Here is a 15,949-nt window from a genome sequence, read left to right on the forward strand (position 1 = left end):
TCATTTCCTGTTAATTTATCCAACAGTAGATACTGGTTTGATCAAACACATGGATATTACTTTGTAGCCTTTCTCTCTATCTGGTGTTTGTCTTATTTCCTTAGGCTCTTTATTTAGAATGCCTTTAGATATTCAATTACTAGAAATTGGTCATTTTTAGGCCAATTCTAGTCTCTGTAAGGAAACATCTTTCATATGTATTTTCACTGCATAGACACTGACACAGACAGGTTTTAGTTATTTGTGTCCCCTTTAAATGTATTTATTTTTAAGGGGCAGTCATTTACATAAAAAAAAAATTGAATAGTGAATAATACATTTTACGATTAAATTCATTCGTAAGGTACTGTAGATAAAGAGTAAACATTGTGAGTTATATTCACTTTTTTACTGCCAGTAAAAGCTGCATGATATTGGAAAAAATCCAGCATTGCATTTTTTGTTGTTCGGTGATACATTTTGTGATATCAGAAATGATCAATGACACATCATGTCATGATGTTAATAAGGTCCACTGTCTATTGAAGATTGGAGGATCATTCTAATCTACTGGTAATCTCTCTCTTCTCTCTCTCCACAACAAATATTTTATTTTATAATAATATTTTATTATTTTCATAGATTTTTGTCTTTATATCTGAAATCAATTTAGACATCTGCATTGATGAACTGATAAAACATTTATTAAAACATTTATTGACATTTATTAAAACATTTATTGACCTAAGTTAAAGTGCCAATTGTGAATCAGAACCAATCATTCAACATTACTGCCTGACCTTGCTACATGCCCTTGTGGCTGAATACAACCAAATCTTCATAGAAAATGTTCTGAAATGTAGTGTAAAAGCTTGCAATGAGAGTAGACACAGCCAAATCAGGGACACGCTATCTACTAGCACTTGTATAAAAATTCCTACAGTGGGATAAAACAGTGTTTAGTAACTGTTCCACATTTACAGTGGAGTGCCAGTTCCTCTCATGACCAGAAGAGAGCGCCAAACCTCAAGTTAAGCAAGTCGAAGGTAGGCTGTAAAATGAGCAAAGCCAAGCCCTTCTCATGCTGGGCTGAATATATATTTGTAAACATTCCTTAACATGAATGTATACTGTGTAACAACTGTCTTTAGAGGTAATATGAAGAATATTAAAAAGAACAAAACAATTGCAAAATCTTTTGGATTTTCTAAAATTGGAACTGTAATCTGCCTCATAATCATGATATTGACATTTTTAACAGCACAGTGCCATAAACGATGCTTAAGGAACAGTTCTTATATGTATAATGTCTGGACCATGTAATTAAATATACATGGATTAAATTAAACATAAACATGGACTGCTGGTTATTCTAAAAATGTGGCTATTTATAAAGATATGTTTATGCTGAGAAACAGATGATCAACAGTCTGTATTTATATAACTAAAAAGTGCTCCTATATGGTAAATCGAGACAGCAAAATGGTGGTTATGAAATTGTGGCAGAAAATACTATATTATGCCTCATGAATTACTGGCTAATTACTCAGCAAAAAAGTGTAAAAACATTCATCAGAATTTGAAGTCACAATCAAACACATCAGTTATAAAAAATTGTCAGCTTGAACAATTTTCAAACGAATTTCAGTGTGATCTTACATTTTATGTTGTCATACATTTTTAACTAACAAAATAACATAACACACAAATAATAAACCACATTTTTGTTTATATGGACTACTGTCAATTACTCCCTTGTAAGAAATGTAAAAAAAAATCAAATTAAAACAAACATATTAATTATTTTAATATTTACATTATATCTAAAATGAAGTCAGATTTAAGTAGTCTATGGTTTTCTCAAAAACAACAGCTGGTATGTGTCTCTCTCTATTATACAGAGGGTGAGTCAAAAGGACCACCTTCAATTTCATAAACAAAAGAGAAATTACATGAAAAAGAAAATGACTTGTCTAAATACCCTAGTAAGCAATGGGTGAGAGGAGCTAACTTTTAGGCTATGTCAGGAACATGGTCACCATCTTGAAACCAGCCATATTTTTTTCTGACATAAATGAGTGTCCTGTAATTTGTGATTTTTGGATGAATAAAGGTATTTCAATACATCCAACTATTAAAAATGTGCTGCAAAATTTAGCCGCGTTGTCCAGTAGGCAGAGCTGATAAGTTGACTACTAAATAATAAGAAGCCCTTGCACCCTACTAAAACCATAAACCAGTAAAACCCAGGATTGACATGAAGATATGTCCTTTTTTCCACAGTATAGTCAGCCAGACTGAAGATTTATAGCTTTCGCTCATACTGTTTCGCTCACTGGCTCGTTTGTAGTGCTGGTGAAGGTCATTGAGTTATAAATGAAAGCTGTTGAAAGCTGTTTTTGAATACTGTGTTATAGTGCTCTATATGCACTAATTCCCATAAAGAATGAACTTCTTGACATGCTTGACATCTTAACATCCGATCAAACATTTAACAGATACATATTCTTTCAGTTCATTTCTGAACCTTCTGATTTTTCGGTTGAATGTTGTCATTAACACATCAATATGTTAGTACAGCAGCCCACACAGCAGATTGTAAAAAACTGCCCTGAGTTAGCTATTACATAAGCTTTCACAGTGGTGATACTGATGGTGACGAATTTAAACAAAATATGATTCAGTGTTTTTGGACTGGAGGTGTGTCCAACAGGCTCTGGATCTTGTGTGGGAGGGTGAAAAGTAGCTGTTTTGTCATTAATAGTGGATATTTGTGAAAATGTAAAAAATCATCTGTTTTAGAGGTTCATAGAGGGCAGACTCTTCACTGGGGTCACAGGTACTACATTTTAGTAGCTAACATGATGAGAACACACAACTCTGCAACAAATCATTTTAGAGGGGCACCAATCATGCACACAGAGAACACTGGTATAACTACTGAGCAAAAAGACAGACCAATCAGCATTCTCTCTGTGTGACACTCCTGCTATGTCTGTCACTTACTTTTTCTTTCTAATAAAAAGTGAAATATTTATATTTATAGGATTATTATATAGTTCTGGGAGACACACAAAGATATTGACAATATATTGTCCTAAAAAATATTAAGATTTTACAACAATTTTATGTCAGCTGTATTTCCTGGTCATGACCGCTTTTGCTGGTTGTCTGTTAGCTGGCAACTGTTGTGCTGCTAATGGTGCTGATGCAAGACCTTCTGCGAACATGGAGACATCAGAGGAGCCAATAAGTCAGTTTTTATCTGCCCTATCACGCATTGTGTGAAATTAGAATGATATAAAACTGAAGAGAGCTGGGAATACATCTTCTCACCAAAAATGGAAATGGAAATATTGACTCATTCTCGTTATTAGGCTTTTCTTGTTAAAAAACATTATGAGTAATATTGAAGTCAGCAAAATGTATTGATATAAATTGCATACATTGTATGATAAGTGAATATCATGACAGGCTTACCAGTATATATGATTTTAATGGTGTATGATTATGATTGTATATATATATAAGGAGCTTCTATCAGTATGTGGGAGAATCACAGTAGTCGTAGGAGAGCTGGGATGTCTGGGCCAGGGGCACCCGGTAATAAGAAAAGTGTACCACTGCTGAGAGGCTGAGTGTGTTTGAAGAAACAACAATTTTTTTCTCTTCTGCTTGTTTAAAGTTACTTTTGACTCTCTGTTGCCGTGTGTGTGTGTTTGTATGTGTGTGTGTGAGAGAGAGAGAGAGAGAGAGAGAGAGAGAAAAGAGAAATTGCAGTTCTGCTGGTACCAAATCAAACATGGAGTGGGAGGGATCCTCCGATGCTGTTGCCTTGGCAACATTCCCTTCTAAGCCCAGCTAGATTGTATCTCCATTTTCAGTAAACCACTGAGCTTCATATTTCTGACTAATTAAGATCGGCAATTTATAGGTTTATCTGCTGAAGTTTAGTTGATGCCGTATTCACTCAGGAGAGAGGGGGTGGTCTGCAGTGAATGACACTGTTTCTCTGCCTTCTCTCCCTCTCTGACCATTTACTTTCACCACCATGTGAATTTCACGTGTGTCTGTTGGAGCCGCTGTTAGATCTCCTCAGCTCACCAACATATGACACACACACTCTCATTTTTGCACATAATGCAGTGTGTTTGTGCAACGCACTCAAACACACACTCACACACAGTGTCACAGGCATGCAAGTCTGAAATACACATGGTTGGGAATATAACATTGATCCACATGAGTGTGCTTTTGTTGAGCTGTTGATCATCACAGCCGTATCAAGGTCAATGTCTTTCAAGTTTTTATGTTTTCTTATGATTTTTTGTTTTTAATACATCAGTTGTCCTTTTACACATGTTTAATTTTATTTTTTCAATGTAAACATTTTCAATTCCCACTCAGCTGCAAATATTGCCAATAAGCATCCTTTTGTAATAGTTAGATATTTAATAAAAATGAAATAGTAGTAATGAAACACTATCATAAATGTTGTTTTTGCAATAATACTCAAAGGTTATTTTGTTAGTTCTTTGATGAACATATTGTTTCTTATTATAGGGCTAGGAGATATTGTAAAAAAAATCTTTGAAGATATAAAGACATGCTACCAAAAAGTTTACTGCAGCTATTTCATTATAAGTAGCAAGCAGCTCTCTTCAACCTTATAAGCAGCTTTTATATTAAGCAAGGTGCAAAAATAACCTGTTTATAATATATATGACATATATATGAAAATCACTGCAACATAAAAAGGTTTCGTGACAGAAGCAAAAGCCTATCCTAGCTACTGCGATTCTCTTTGATAGGTTTGATATAACAATGTATGATCTTGATTTTCCCATTTTGAAATTCATGTTAAATAGGTAATTCAAATGAAGTGAATTAATCAAACCAACCACAAACCACTAGTGTAGTAGTACAAAAATTCATTTGTGAAATAGTGGCGTAATATTTGTTTTGTAGTTATGAAATAGTCCCAAAAAGGTTCTAGCTTTTTGTAAATGGTGTAATAGTACAAAAACATTCTAAATGTAATAAAAAGATATATTTTTTAAATATTGTAATAGTATCAGTGATGTTTGTTTTGTATTAGTTTAATAGTACCAAAACGTTCAAGTACCATGTTCTCATTTTTAAACAGTGTTAATAGTAACATAAAGGGTTCTAAAATATTAAAAAGCACCTCTGTTAAAGAACCATTAAGCATCCAAATGTTTTTTTTAGTTGTCATGTTCTAAAAAAGACCATTACTTTTACTATAGAATCCTGAAATAACTCACTTTTCTAACTGTGTACTCGATGCACATATCTATTATCATTTAGACTCTATTTTGCCTTTGAGTAATTCTTAGAATGTGTCATTCTTAGTTTTTGCTGTATCTTTCTGAAGCTTTTCTTCAACACATCAGATACACTGCCACCTATAGATCACAACAGTCAGTACAGCCTTCCAAATCAGCTCGTACACAGAGAACTGTGTGTGTGTGTGTGTGTATGGTTGTGTGGTTGTTTGGCGTGCATTTGATAACAGGGGATGTTTCCTTCTGTTCTTGTGATATCAGACAGTGGGGTTTTCCTGCCATCAGGCTTTTCTGTTTGTGTTTTTCTAATAAAGCAGAAGTTGTGAGGCAGAGAGCTGCTCAAGGGGAGAGCCGCCACAGCTGAGTCACGCTAGCCTGCTTTCTAACAGAAAGAAAGAGAGAGAAGGAGAGAGAGAGCACACGCGAGAGAGAGAGAGATTTAACCTGAGAGAAAAGGAGAGAGAGAGAGAGATGCTGTGATGAATAGAAAGGTAAAGAGAATTCTTATCAATCCTGGATATAGAAAGCCTGCTAGGACTGAGAAGAATGTATGAGAAACAGAGAGGGAGAGAGAAGAAGGAGTGGCACTGTGAATGAAAGAGAGCAGGGGAGGAGGGGGATAAATGTGTGGAGATGGAAGAGAGAGAGAGAGTGAGCGAGAGAGAAAGAGAGAGAGGCTCGGCGTGATGGTGTTGTAAGAGGAGAGTGGAAGGGAGGGGTGTGCTAACGTGGCTGTGAGGAACACTGGAGCTGAGCTTACATGCAGCTCTGAGCAGACCTCTGAGCAGACAGAGCAGCTTTCTCCCTGGAGAGACACGAAAAACACCGCCATCACGTCTCCTCCACTCTTCATCATCAAGCGGGGACATCCCACACTCAACATCCCCAGCGGTGGAGAAGCCTAGTTTGGATACAGCAGCATCTAAACCCTGCCTTTCAAAAGGGACTTCAGCTTGATGCCTTTCTATGGGAATACCTTACTCCAGCCAATATTTAAGGTTCAAAACGGCGAGTCCTGTTGATTATAGTGCCGAGGGTCAGGGTTCCAGGCCATCCGAGAATTCAGGGAGCTGTTCTCTGTGCCAGAGTGCTGAAACAGCTGTCGAGGATCCTACAAGTGTGCATTTGTGAATGTTGAAAAGCCCTTCAGGTGCAGGTGCAGTGTCGGATTACTCTCACGGTTGCATATCGTCAATGTCGTTGTTTTTCACCAGTGGGATTTTTATTTAAAGAAGATTTTGTAAAGGTAAGAGCGTGTTTTCCACCACCATTTTGAGTGGTTTCAGCGTTTTCTGCAAGGCAACAGGTGGGACGGCTCACCAGCTGGACGCTCCAACAAGTGTGCTCTCGTGACTGTGAGCTGTCAAGCGTGCGAGGAGCCTTGGGGCGAGTTGTATCCGAGCCTACAGAAGACTCAGAACGACTCGGACAGGTGTTACGCACCTTCCTTTGCTGGACTTGAATCATGACCACCATGCAGAAGCTGCTGCAGCTGCCAGTGAATGCAGTAAACATAGTAAAAACAGTGCAGGGGGTGGCACATGGTCAGGAAGAGGCCCGCAGTCCTGTGCTTACTCCGGACGGTGGGCAGCAGAACTGGTACAGCGCTGTCCAGCCCGAGGAGCTCCGGCACCTCCGCACCGCTAGCGTCTTTGGCAGCAGTGGTGGAGTGGGAGGGGGGGAAGGGGGAGACGACAAAGGCTCTGGAGAGGAAGGGATCTCCAGTGCTCAGACACAACCATTACGGTAAGAGCACACACTTACAGCACCACACAGTCTCTGACCGGTCAGAGTGTTCTGACCAGACATGGCCGTTTGTTGTGGGTTTAAAGGGATGATGATAATGTGTGAGATTTGGTATTTCTTGCATTTGGGCTCCCCCTAGAGTTAGGAAGCATTACTGTAAGATCAAGAACTCTAAAGAATACACTTTACACATGCATTTCTGGACAAGCTTAACACATATCTGTGTTTACCTGGCCTAGGAATCAAACTCACAGGAAAGGCATAGTTACCCAGTTTTCAAATCTAAAGATGTCAATACTGCAGTATGATCTCGTAGATCTTGTGTGGAGAAAACACAGACTGTAAAAAAATGGACGCTGTGTTGCCATTCCCATTCATTCAATAAAAATGAAGTCAAAATCTTCCGCCATGTTGACGATCCTGAAACCCGAGTCTGCGCAGTAGAGACCAGAGGAGGGAGAAAGACTGTGGAGATCTCCTACTCATTTGAATAAACCCACCCCTGAGGGCTGCCTCCACAGAGCTCACACAGTCTATGGTCCCACCCATACAGTCATTGGTCCCACCCCGGCTAGGTGTAACCCAGCCCTTTTACAATAACCACACCTTTTTGAATAGAGCTAAATAACGTTTTAAAAAACGAATTCTGTGGGGATAAAAAAAAAATCAAAATATTTGTTAAATCATTGTTTTTTTTTTCCTAGAAAGTAGGGCTGCAGCTATCGATTCTTTTTGTAATCGGGTACTCTACTGAAAAATCGATTTGATTAATCGAGTAATCGGATAAAACATTTTTTTTGTTAAAGAGCAATTAAAAAGGAATTTTACTCAATAATGAATGACCAATTGGTTTCCTTTTTTAGATAAGTTATATTTTTAAATTCACAACATTTCCAAATTGCAAATACAAATAAATAAAACACAATAAATAAATAAATACCACAATAAAAAAAATAAATTTAATTACATTACTTTCACATTTGGATTTCTTGTAAATAACAAATATAGGGTATAAATCAATAAAAAAGGCATAAACATCGTCTTTGTGTTGTGCATCTTAGCTTCTGAGACGTTGTCAGTTCTGCCAGTGTTGGATCAGTGTGCTGCATTCTTTTACCACCAAGCCGCTTCTCCAAAATATATCAGGACCTGTGCAATAATTGTGACACACAAGTATTACAAATGTTGCTTTTTTCTTTATTTATATGTTGGACTATTTGGGTCTAATTACATCACTAAGACTAATAACTCTAATAATAAGTTCATGGCCGTGCATTTATTAAGATTGACACCTATCGCATTGGGGCACATTAGACACTAGTGGTAATCAATATTTTACCCAATAAATAAGAGACACACTTCCTTATATGGACAACAGTGTTCATACTTTTTTGTCTCACTGGCCAAATGTACTCTTAGATGAAGAAATCAAGCATTTAGTTTCCAGCCAAAGTAACTTCAGTTTAGCTAACTTTTAACATTTTTATTTTTTATATTCTGAACTCCACAGCGCTGTGTTTACTGTTTACATAAAGCCTGTATGAACTCTGTTCTAATAAACTAACCACACATTATAGACAGTGCTTCTATTAATTCACACTCCAAAGCGCTGTCGTTTTGTTATTAATTCACATTAATGTTAATCTCATTGATTTATTATAAGTTATATTTACCTGCTCTCTCGGCGTCCTCGCGTCTCAGGTGTCCTCGGCTCAGATGGTGCAGCATTAAAACGCGCTGTTTTGGCACTGCACCGAGTACAGGTCACAGTTCGAACATAAAATGCTTTTATTCCTTTAAAATCGCTGTTTTCTCTCGCCACTTCCATTTTTGCCGCTGCTCAAACCTCCGTCTCCTTGTTCCCGGGCAGGGTGACGTAACCCTGAGCGCGTTGTCAAAATAAAAGTCGCGGAAATACCGCGCGCTGAGTTTATTAATTAAATAAACGATTACTCGAGGCACAGAAAATTAATCGATCAATTTTGTGAATCGAGTTACTCGATTTACTCGAGTAATCGTTTCACCCCTACTAGAAAGCAGCTTTAACTTCTAATTCCATTCCAGAAGCCACATTGATCAAAAACAGATCTAATTGGCCTCTCCAAACTGTTAACACTATTGTTGTACATTTTTGTTTATTTATTTATTTATTTATTTCATTTAGACTATAAATGAATCCCTAATCCTTACATCCTTCGTCCATTCTTCTTTTTAGATTAATACTTGAGTAATACTTTACTTTTTGTGTGATTTCACTGCTTCTAGCACATCTTATCCAACTCATTACCACGCTTTTCTGAGTCACATTGTGTGTGTCAGAGGTGGAAAACTAAAATAAATGAAAGTGTAGTTCACACTTGGATACGTCTATAAACGACACACTTTACTCATGCAATTCTATACAAGCTTAAAGAGACAGAGCTGTCCCTGAAAGTGAATGAAACACGAGGACTGACACAGTAGAGCAATAATATAAGATTTTACACAATTATGACCAGTTACAGAGTGTTTTGCAGTTTTTTTTGAGGATTGTCCTGCCTGCTTCACCAAAGGAACATAGCACAGCATGCAGAGCCTGGAGTAGCAGTGATTGTGTCTATACGCCCTAACACAGGTGAAAGAGTGAAACATTAACATGATTTTAAAGCTGTTTTAAGCTGACAATGCCACACAATGTTCCTTTCACTCTAGAACATATAAGTTTAAGTGCTGCTGGTACAAGTTTAAAGATTCACAAAATTCTGATTTGAAAGTTCTACAGTATTCCCTGACTGAATAGTCTGGCCTTCTCCTTTGAGCATTCAGGGCCACCTCTGCACAAAAGTGACACAGCATAGCTGGTGAAAAGTCACTGAGAAGAAAGAGCCACAGGAATGTATTTCTTTCTATCTGATGAATAAATAAAGGCAGATGTTGGCTGTTCTATTAAGAGAACTTTTTGAATGTGTACGTCACGGTAAAATTATTTTTAATGGCTGCATGTAAGACCTCTTTTCCAATGCAAGACTGAACAATTTTGAGCATGGAAAATAACCTTTTGGTGGCTTTCTACACGGACATGGTTTGGCATGGAAGTTTTAGATGTTTACAAATTGGGCTGAGACTGGACTTGGGGCCACAGAGGGCTTAACGACTTAAGAATCAGTTGATTTGCTTAACAGTTGCATCATCTGTGGGTCACAAGATCTGGAGTCTTTTTTTTTTGCATTGTGATAGTATGCTCAGCTGTTGCTTCATTATTACAAGACACTGTGCACTTGGTTCTAAAACTGTGGCTCCATACTTAATTATGCTACGTTTAAACTATGACACTGGTAGCAGCACTTGTTCCTAAAACTCAATGCCCTGTTTTTTTTTCTTTCAAAACAGCAAAACTAACAAAGTTAACATATTAATGTTTTTATAATCAAGTTGTTAAAATGTTTTAGAAGTAGAAAATCAGAAATAAAGCCTATTCATTAATTATAATGTCCTAATTTAGCCACAGGTAAAACAGTATGATGCACCACCATACAGTTTGGTGTACCTCTATTGTTACACATCTGTGTTCTGATGTTTTTTATATATGCCATATATTTAGGATGTAGGTATACTGTATAAATCTAATAGCAAAGGATTTTATGGAGTTAAGCACCATCATTTTAAAAACAGCTAGAAATGCAGGGGAATATAAACCCTTTCATCCCTTTGTCTGGCATTAGGTATGGTATGTAGGGTAATTTACCACAGCATAAAACTTGGATGTGAGAAATCCCAGAACATGGAATGATGACCAATGGGTGAGAGCTTTTGATGAGTCAAAAGTTTTGATGAGCGATATATCATTATCATATTATATTATTATATCATCAACTACCTAAGACTGGCCTTAAATGTGACTTTGACGGTGGCGCTAATTAGATGAATAGGGTTGTCAAATTCTGTGAAACTGACCCCAAATAAATACAATTATCTTCTTCAGTAACACAGATGGTGTAAAGTATCGTACAGAATTGTCTTGTGATGTATTGAGTATAGTAGAATGAGATTATTGTGATATCACTGTTATCATGGGCAACGCAACGTTATAATATCACCTGATAAGATGCTCTGAGATTCCCAACTTTATTTGACATACATGTTTAATCGATTACATTTGAGAAAATTCCAAAAAAAAAAAAAAAACGGTAAGAAAATGTTGAGTTGGGACTATTGGAAGCTTTGAACACCCAATTTGGGAAATGATGTCCGTGTGTGACGTTGTGCTCATGTACCAATTTACATATATTCAGTATGTGTGTGTTGTATCTTTGTGTGTTTCTTTCCTTCAAGAAACAAGTGAATGATATCTAATTAAGTGTAGTTGATTAGCTAGCCTACAGTTTTGGTTTAACTGTAGCTTTGTTGTTTCTTCAGAGCTCCACAGTGCTGTTGTTTTGTTGGCTTTGTTGTTTGTCTGTTAGCTGTCAGCTCGCTTCTGTTCTTTAATAACACACCCGCTCTGGTCTCTGCCTCACAGGATAAACAGTCTCGGTCGAACATTGAACACATGATGAGAAGAAGTAGGCCTCATTCTAATTCCTGGATATGTTCGCGAATCATTTCCTTCTTCACGGTCTGCATCGCAACTTTATGAGTCGCAAACCCATTTTAAATGGTACCAGCTTGAATTATTGATGTGGCTACGATTCGCATTCTGATTTTCATATCTAAGGCTTTGCTGCCGGAGAAATCTTCAACACTAGTTAAGACCAGACACCAAGCTGATAAACTTGTTCTGGGAAAAGACTCTCTGCTTTTAAGGATTGCTGATACCGCTGTGATCAGGGCAGGCTGCATACTCTGTGGAGAAGCTGTGAATTAGCTCAGCCTGTTCTATAATTGCACAGGGTGGAGGCTTCTTTTTGATAATGCTTATCAGAGGCAGGCTATAATCATCACAGAGGAATACGCAAAGCCGATCCCATGCGGCTACTAGCATCTATCAGTAGCTCAATAGATGGTTCAGTGATTGTGGCAGAGCAGCGTCTGAAGGTTTCAGGGCCAGCAGGTTATTGTTCTCAGTAATCTGACTCTGTGGGCCTTATGTCTGTTTGGCGTGTGTGCGTAAGCAGTGTTGTGGAGCACTGAATTATACATCATTCTAATTACTTGGACCAGGATACAGGTGAACCGATGAAGAGAGACCAGCTCAGTACATTTGAGACTCTTCAGCAGTGTTATGTTTCCATTGTTAAACTCATCAGTCCCTGGACAGGAGAAAAAACGACTCTAATTCTTTTATAAAGCACGCCTGACTTAAAGCAAAGAGAGATATCACCCTTCCATTCATTCACCACCAAACATCTCCTAAACTTTCTCTCAAAGTTTATTGTTTGCATTTTTTAACTTAGTGGAATCTTCAAAAAGACTTTTCTTTCTATGCTTTGAAAATAGGAAATATTATAGCTCTAATACATTTACCCAGTTTTTTCTCTGCTTACTTCCAATCTAGGACTTACGTCCAATCTAGGACTACAAAGCTTTTAGTTTTGCTGCCAGACCAAAGCAGAAAAAGGCCATGTTGTAACATGTTAATGCTGCACCACTTACTGTTAATACTGACATACTAGACATTGAGGCAGAAAACGTAAAACAGGCCAATAGGGCAAAATCACAACTGGTTCGACAGGTTTTATGACTGATAATATATACACACCGAAAATCTAACGTTTTACAATTACGGAATCTGAGTCCATGAAACGACAAACAAATACTTGTGTGCAAACACAACAGAAGTAGTTCATAATTTAGACACACTTGGTCCTTGGTCACTTGGAGGTTAATGTGCATTTTGAGTTGCATGTTAGTATTATCACCTTTATTCTGTAGAACCAAACTAACAGAGCAGTTGCTCACCAAACCTACCAAGCCTCACTCACAAGACAAAACCTCACAGCTTATACAAGTTTGGGTGTTTCCAAGCCACCACTTGAAGCAAAAATTCATGATCAGGTTACATACTGTTATCCCATGACTTTTGGTCTTTGTACAGTAAGCTGTGGTTGATATGTGAATTAGAGGTTTTCATTTATTTTGCCTTTTTTTCACCATTTGCATTCATTAAAAAGCAAAATATATTTCTCTTTACTTTCTTAAAGTAAAAAGCAATTACAAAACTATACATTAAACTTTAGCCATTGTTAAACATTAAACAGTATATCAACAGTGTTTTCAGGACACACAATTTTATGAAAAGTTGCCATCCATTACTTGTTACTTGCTTCATTCCATTACCTCATCGAGTGGGATAGTTGCATGCATGTTAGCTGCGATGCTAACAGTCGTGGTATAGCATTGTGGCTTCAACTCACATCCAGCCAAAGCCTGCGACTCTGTTAGGATCACGTTTAAACCGCTCACACCCAGCCGAGGCCTGCTCTTGCATTGTGAATTTTTTTAATCTTGGAAAGTACTCAAGCTGATATAGCCAAGCCTTCCTGCTCTTGTGTGCCCGATCTGTAATTGAACTGGCTGCTTTACTGCACATACATAAATCTCCCGGCAAAACCTGCTTTACATTCTGTGAGTTTCAGGACAACTCAAAACATCTCAGACCAGTCAGACATTATGATTTAAACAGGTGTGATACCTGATACAGTTCTTCTGGCCTTCTTTTTGTGTTTTGAATGGGACATACTCACTCTCATGAGGTAGCTCACACAGCAAAATCTTTTTTTTTTTTTTATAAACTCCCTGAGAGTTAATATCAACTCATTTTAGTGTATATGTGTGACCATCGAATACACTCTATAACAGAGTTAAACGTTTTTCTGGAAGTTGGCCTTTTAACCCATCTATATTTATCCCATCTAGAGTAAAATACAGCTCTCAGCTGGCGTTCATTTTACCATAAACTCCTTCACAGTGTTAACAACTAATGCAAAAAATTGTGTTATTAACTAAATATTATTAAGAAACATTGTAATAATTTAAAACACTGGAACATTTAGGAGAAAATGACAACAAAAAGCATAATTACTGATTACAATAACAATTTCATGTGTATACCAGTTTATTTTTCTATTGCACTGCATTGCACTGCAGTTCTCAGTGCATTGCCAGCATTTTATCACACTTTACAGGTGCAAAAAATGGTAACTTGCTCTTACAGCCAACAACACACCAGCTAGGCAATCAACCATTTTATAAAATATAATGAAACACCCCATGAAAGGAGCCCTGGTGGGCAAGACTTCACACTGATGGTAAACTAGGATCCTCAACACATTGGAATAAACTCTGAAATACTACACCGCCAAAGAGTTCCCCTCAACTTAACTTGTAGTTTAAGATAGTGTATAAACTCACACAATTTAACACTTTCACATATTTTTGTTTAACTCCAGATTTTTGAACTAGAAATTTGCTGTGCAGCTGGAGTATGGTGAAATGCCATCCCTCCATCAGCATCTCCTCTGGCATTTACTGAGTACTCACACACTCTGCTGGATTTAACCTGCAGTGCTGTGAGAAATGGCACGCAGCATTAAGTGAATTTTAAACTCAGATGTCTATAGTTTTGTGACTTTTTGCGCTTTTAATATTGAGATAAAAGGTTTCTCATCCTCCTCCGTTTCACTCCGCATCCCTCGCGCTGTCAGAGAACATCAGAGAGCATCACAAGGCAGGGTATTATTACTCTATGAGTCTGTGTGTGTGAGGTGAGTAAAGCTGACAGAGCACAGACACTCCTGGCCGCTGGCTTCTCACTGCAAAGCCTACAATTGTTCCCTTGTCACGACAGAGTGAGCACACACACACCTCAGTGTAATGTGGGGACCAGACGGATTCACTGATGCATGGGCTAGAGTCCAGCTGGGTATAGACACTTAAACACACAGGTGTATATGCATATACACACACACACACACACACACACACACATTCACCCACCTACACAATAAAACACATACATGCCCAGTAAGTAACAGCACTGATTTTTGTTTTGTTGTTGCTGAGTAGACCTAACCATAAACCTACACCTAAACCTAACCATAGGTATAATAACCCAATGTTCCCTGCAGTAAATTAGTTTGTCAGGGTGTTAGTAAATGGTGTGCAGCGCTGATTTGAGTAAGTAAGAGAGAGAACACATGCAAGAAAAAGGGTGAGTAAAAATACACACACACAGAGTGAGAGAGTGAGAAATAGAGCACCTTGATTGGCCTCTCCTCGTGCTTAGTTGACCAATGAGGTTTGAGTGTGGGTGGGACTTGCAGCGCATGAGAGGGCATTTTGTTAACCTGCTTTTTGAAGACAGGGGGTGTGCATGGAGGTGCTTGCAACTCACCGTTTCAGGGGTTGCACATAGGATGCTCCCGGCGCACCATTTTTTGTTTGCTGACAGATGGGGGTTCTGAGTTCTGGTAGGTGTTGGGTGTAAGTTCGTTGAGAAGAGGGTGGGGGTTTGATTTTTGTTGACATACTGTACTACATACTGCTGTGGAAAACCCTGATAACCCTGAACCTAATGCTAAAGTTAACACTTATAATCCTAGTCATTATCCTAAATCTAAACGTGGAACTAACCTTAACAAAAATAACCCTAATTTCGACCCTAACCATAATGTGATCATAGCTAACTAACTCTAAACTTAACCCTACACTTAACCATAAAATGACCATAACCATACAAACCCTAAACCCAGCCTTAAACTAACCACAGCCATACTAACCCTAATCCAAACCCTAACCCCAACCCTAATCTGAACATACTAATACAAACCTTAAAACTGTAACCTTATTTCTGCTAAACCTGATCTTGTTCCAAGCCTAAACCTAACCTTAATTTAAATTATTTTTCATGCCATTCTATCTTACTGTAGCACCTGTAATTACATGTATATAACTTATTCCTATAACTCATAACTTACGTCATATTTTATGTAAAAATATTG

The 15,949-nt window shown here is 37.8% G+C and overlaps 1 protein-coding gene and 1 long non-coding RNA gene across 14 annotated transcripts in view; one reads left to right on the top strand and one right to left on the bottom strand.

The window, feature by feature from the left end:
* The window catches only part of LOC103041601 (adaptor related protein complex 3 subunit beta 2), a 71,741-nt gene that overhangs the window by 2,825 nt on the left and 52,967 nt on the right, over window positions 1-15,949 (top strand). For 5 of the 13 annotated variants that reach the window (XM_022671622.2, XM_022671620.2, XM_022671621.2 and 2 more), the window contains exon 1: window positions 6,034-7,031. The exons of 5 other annotated variants lie outside the window; for them this stretch is intronic. In XM_022671622.2, the coding sequence (XP_022527343.2) occupies window positions 6,751-7,031 (281 nt within the window). In that variant the 5' untranslated portion in view covers window positions 6,034-6,750. Of the gene's footprint in view, window positions 1-6,032; window positions 7,032-15,949 lie in introns of those variants that run through there. 3 more of the 13 variants (XM_007235072.4, XM_022671619.2, XM_022671624.2) reach the window with 2 other exon arrangements.
* Window positions 7,882-8,928, bottom strand: LOC125798986 (uncharacterized). The gene is made up of 2 exons (XR_007437774.1): window positions 8,705-8,928; window positions 7,882-8,180 (listed from the first exon to the last, which is right to left on the bottom strand). It is a non-coding gene; the product is annotated as an uncharacterized LOC125798986 (long non-coding RNA).

Source organism: Astyanax mexicanus, chromosome 2, assembly GCF_023375975.1.
Source record: "Astyanax mexicanus isolate ESR-SI-001 chromosome 2, AstMex3_surface, whole genome shotgun sequence".
Classification (NCBI taxonomy): Eukaryota; Metazoa; Chordata; class Actinopteri; order Characiformes; family Acestrorhamphidae; genus Astyanax; species Astyanax mexicanus.